This window comes from Myotis brandtii, unplaced genomic scaffold (genome assembly GCF_000412655.1).
Source record: "Myotis brandtii unplaced genomic scaffold, ASM41265v1 scaffold1408, whole genome shotgun sequence".
Classification (NCBI taxonomy): Eukaryota; Metazoa; Chordata; class Mammalia; order Chiroptera; family Vespertilionidae; genus Myotis; species Myotis brandtii.
The window spans coordinates 418,350-420,524 of record NW_005355029.1 but is presented as its reverse complement, the minus strand read 5'-3'; the positions used below and the strand labels follow the sequence as shown (position 1 = coordinate 420,524).

The 2,175-nt window shown below is 67.3% G+C and overlaps 1 protein-coding gene across 1 annotated transcript in view; it reads left to right on the top strand.

Moving 5' to 3' along the window:
- Positions 1–2,175, top strand: part of ADAP1 (ArfGAP with dual PH domains 1) — a 33,717-nt gene that overhangs the window by 11,259 nt on the left and 20,283 nt on the right. Inside the window, exon 2 of the mRNA XM_014535269.1 lies at positions 592–722. Coding sequence (XP_014390755.1) covers positions 592–722 — 131 coding nt within the window. The remainder of the gene's footprint in view (positions 1–591; positions 723–2,175) is intronic.

Below are 2,175 nucleotides of genomic sequence, written 5' to 3'. Positions count from 1 at the left end.
CCCACAGGAGGCCGCTCCATGCCCGCAGCCCCGGGGAGAGTCAGGCTGGGCAGGCCCGCGGGCGACGCAGCTTTTTTCTCTGAAACGTCTCTATTCCGAGTGTCACTTACAAGCTGTGTCTTGGGCCGGCCACCTGCCTCCTGGCCTCCACTTCCTGCCTTTAGGACGGGGCCTGGACACTGGGCTGGGGGACAGGGAGGGGCCTGGACGCTGAGCTGGGAGACAGGAGGGCCCCTGTGCCGTGGGTCAGAGAGAGACATCGACCCACAGAAGCACAGAGCCCTGGCCCCTCCCGCGTGGGCTGGGGAGTCAGCACCCGCCAGTCGGCATCACCCACACGCGTGTCTGCTCAACCTTCTCAATAAACTGGACGCACGGTGTGTCCCGCCCCCGAGTGCGCTGCGCGCACGGTCCAGCCAGGGTCCCCGTCACGCGGACAAATTGTGCGTCGTTGCGCGTCCGCCCTTGGGCTTGGGGCAGCAGCCTCCCCCACAGGATGCAGCGTCCACTCGGGGGTTGGGCGGCTCTGGCCCCAGGGCAGCGGGGTGTCAGGGTTCCCCCCTTGACCAGACTCTGGCCTTTGCCTTCCAGATCCCGACTGGGCCTCCTACACCCTGGGCGTGTTCATCTGCCTGAGCTGCTCCGCCATCCACCGCAACATCCCGGAGGTCAGCAAGGTCAAGTCCGTCCGCCTGGACGCCTGGGAGGAGGCCCAAGTGGAGGTACTGCCGGGGGGTGCTCAGGCCGCCCGGGCCCTCGAAGGCCCCTTCATCCTGGTGCTCCAGGCTCCAGGGCTGGGCCTGGGGGGCCCTGAGGCTGGGGACCCGTCTGGGGTGGTTCCCCCCCCCCCCCCGTCCCTTGTGGGGCAGCTGCAGGGAGAGGGTGAAGGGCCCCTCCACCGGCAGCTCCTGGGGCTTTGGTCCTCGCGTCCCAGCACCCAGGGGCCGTGCTCAGCTGTGCCGAGGACTGGCCCCCCCGCTCTTAGGGTTTTACCGCTCACCCTCGTGGGCGCCACGGAGGTCACGACCACGCCCACCCTGACCCACGTCTGCTGAGCTCTCGCTGCAGGGGGGCTGGGGAGGTTGCTGGCCCCAGGGAAGGCCTTAGGGAGGGGGACAGGCGGGTCCCCTCCTCAGCCCAAATGAGGTGGAGAGGCAGCAGGCACGGCTGGGGAGGCCCCAGGTGGGGTGTGGGGCAGAGGAGGGGGTGGAGCAGGTGGGGCCTGGCCCCCTGGCGGATGGGGAGGCAGGCAGGGAGCTGCTGCGATCCTAGGGCAGGAGGCTCTGGGCTGGAAGTCACACGCGGGGAGACGCCTGTCAGGAAGGAGGGGAGAAGCGTCCAGAACCGTGAGCTGCTGGGACCGGGGCGAGGCACGGGATGCTGGACGGGGCAGGGCCTCGGCCCTTCATGCCCCGTGTTGTCCTTAAAGCAGAGGTGGCCCCATGGACGGACACGTGGGTCTCGTCTCCTCCCACTGTGACCCGGGCCAGTGACCAGGCTGGTACCGGTGGGGTTGGGGGTCAGGGAAGCCCCAGCTCCCAGGGGACGTGCACCGTCAGGGTCGGACTGCGGCCGAGAGGTCTGCCCGTCCTGTCCCCCACCCTGTCCCCGTCCTGTCCCCCGCCCTGTCCCCGTCCCCCACGCTGGCTCTGAGGCGGGCCCTTTGCTGAGGGGAAGGAGTGACTGGCCCCGAAGGGTCTTCGTGTGGATTCCCTCGTCTTGGAGGAAGTCGCGCGTCCGTGTGAGGTTTGGGGGTCCCCCGTCTCCTGCCGGCCGGGCTAGTGACCCCATTTTCCCGCGGTTCTTGCACGTCAGGGAGGTGAGCCCTCGGAAGCAGCAGTGGCTGTTTTTCTGGGTTCCTTGTCGTGACGTCGCTCAAGGGGGTTTCGCAGTGGAAACGTTCCCCTTTGATGTCAGACGTGTCAGCCGTTCCTTCGTGGTTTGAGGGTTTCTAGCAAATTCGGGCCGCGCTACCCCACAACTATTTTTACTCATCACAGCTTCATTGAGAGTAACTCACACGCCACACAACCCGCCCTTTTAAAGCGCGAAGTTCCCAGGCTGTGCAGCCACCGGCATCTAATTTCAGAACATCTTCACGTCCCGGAATAAACCGGCACCGTCCGCCGCCCTCCCCAGCTCCCCGCTCCCGCCCCTGGGGGGGCATCCGCTGAG